Source organism: Echinops telfairi, unplaced genomic scaffold, assembly GCF_000313985.2.
Source record: "Echinops telfairi isolate 266 unplaced genomic scaffold, ASM31398v2 ScPeMD7_3;HRSCAF=10, whole genome shotgun sequence".
NCBI classification, from domain to species: domain Eukaryota; kingdom Metazoa; phylum Chordata; class Mammalia; order Afrosoricida; family Tenrecidae; genus Echinops; species Echinops telfairi.
In genome coordinates this window covers 45,279,905-45,281,785 of record NW_022103899.1, presented here as the reverse complement: position 1 = coordinate 45,281,785, position 1,881 = coordinate 45,279,905, and the positions used below count along the sequence as shown (strand labels likewise).

Below are 1,881 nucleotides of genomic sequence, written 5' to 3'. Positions count from 1 at the left end.
GGTGCAAGAAGGGGTGCCAGCCGGTCGGGATAGGTTCCTAGCTGTGGTCCTTTGGAAGTTGGGATTCCCTCAGCTCTGAGTCCCTTAGATGCCACAGGCCCCAAGGCACAGCATATCTGGGGACCCTCCTCCTCCATTGTCCTTTGAGGACTGGACTCGTCTCACACAGGCCGTCCGTGGGGGTCCTCACCCTGTCTCCCTAGGCAGTTGGGAAGAGATGGGAACCCAGCTAGGCCCATCCAGAGGGCATGGTCCCCATTTCCATGCTCAAGGCCTAAGACACCAGGCCTGGAGACCTATGTGAATGGAGGTGAGTGACAGAACCTCCTGTCATTCCCAGGGCCACCCAGAAGCCACGTGTTTTTCAGGGGGGGGGGTGATGCAGGGAGTGGAGGGACCAAATGCTCCTAGGAGTTGTAAGAAAAGCACTTGGCAGGTCTGCCAGCTGCCGGGCAAGTGACACCGCACTCAGGTGCGCACACACCCAGTGCCTCTGAATCAGAGCAGTTCTGGGGGCGGTGAGATGACACAGAGGCTGGTGGTGTACCCTGCCTGTACTGCCCGGAGGAGCTTCTGCAGGAGCACAAATATTTTACCTGCCCAGGCTTCCCCCACCAGCACCACCAGCACCACCCCCACCCACTGACTTTGAGCAGCTCATCATGGGCTGGGCTCCTTGTCCCACACGATGTTTAAAGCGGGTGGGTGACCAATATGGATAGCTCTTGAGTCTGAAACACGGGGTGTCAGAAGTGGGACAGGAGAAGGCAGGAGCCCTGGACCACCCTCGGGCCTGGAACCTGCCACACACCAGCCCAGAGCCAATCCTGGAACCTGTGGCCTTTCAGAAGGAGGCAGGCAGGTGGCATGGCTGGTCAAGGGGCACCTGGGGAGGCTGCCAGCTTGAAGGAGTGAGTTATGGGTGGATTGGTCTGAGGTGGGAGGGCTACCTCTGCTGAAGATGGGGCTCTCGTAGGGGATCTTGTTTCGGGTCTCCAGGCTAGAACAGTTCCAGCGCTGGTCCCGGAACTGGTGCTGGCACTCGTGGATGGCGATCTGGATGCCCTGGATGGCTGAGGCAGCCACATCCGGGTGGCGGACACACACCTCCATCTGCCGCTTGCTCAGGCCGGGTAGTGTCAGGCACACTGTGTTGGCATTCAGCACAGGCTCTGGGGGCAGGCGAAGGCCCAGGATGTCATTGGGTGCAGACCTGCAGAGGGTGGGTAAAAGGACCCAGGGAGTATAGTGGGAGGCAGCATTAAGTTATCTGAACCAGTTAAAGACTCATACTCACACAGGGCCCTGTGGGCCATAGCCCCCTGATTTCTAGCTCTGATTCTGGTTAATGACCCTGCCCCCAGCTGCCTGACTAGAGCCTTCTTTCCTTGACCTTCTTACCACCCCCACCCTACCCCACCACCAACACAACCTGTCTGGACACACCCAAACAGACAAACATGCTGTGCTCATGCACACACATCTGGGGTGCTGGCACACAGGGTTTCATAAGGTGACCCCAGGAGCCCGCTCCCAGAGGCCTGACTTCAAACAGCCCCATCTGTGAAGACACAGGTCTGCACAGACTTCTGTGGACACGACCGGCAGACCCAGAGACCCTCACACACAGACATGCACATCTGTACACACGTTCGTGGTAACATCCATTAGCCACAAGCTCCTTTCTCATGTCCTCCACCCACACATCCTCACCCACTCACCCAGACACCCACCCACCCTTACCCAAGCAGGCTGCTGCTTAACACTGCTTACTGAGCTCACTCGGTCAGCTCATAGGCTGGGAAACCCTTCATACTGTCAGATGGCAGTGACCTGGTCTGATCTGTGCCCCCAGGGCAGCTTCCAGCCCCTGTCCCTCCT

General features: G+C 58.3%; 1 protein-coding gene across 1 annotated transcript in view; it reads right to left on the bottom strand.

Annotated features, from left to right (window-relative positions):
* Positions 1–1,215, bottom strand: part of WNT10A (Wnt family member 10A) — a gene marked incomplete at its 5' end in the record, with an annotated part of 12,647 nt that extends 11,432 nt beyond the window's left edge. Inside the window, one exon of the mRNA XM_004701610.2 lies at positions 951–1,215. Coding sequence (XP_004701667.1) covers positions 951–1,215 — 265 coding nt within the window. The remainder of the gene's footprint in view (positions 1–950) is intronic.
* Positions 1,216–1,881: the final 666 nt, after the last annotated feature.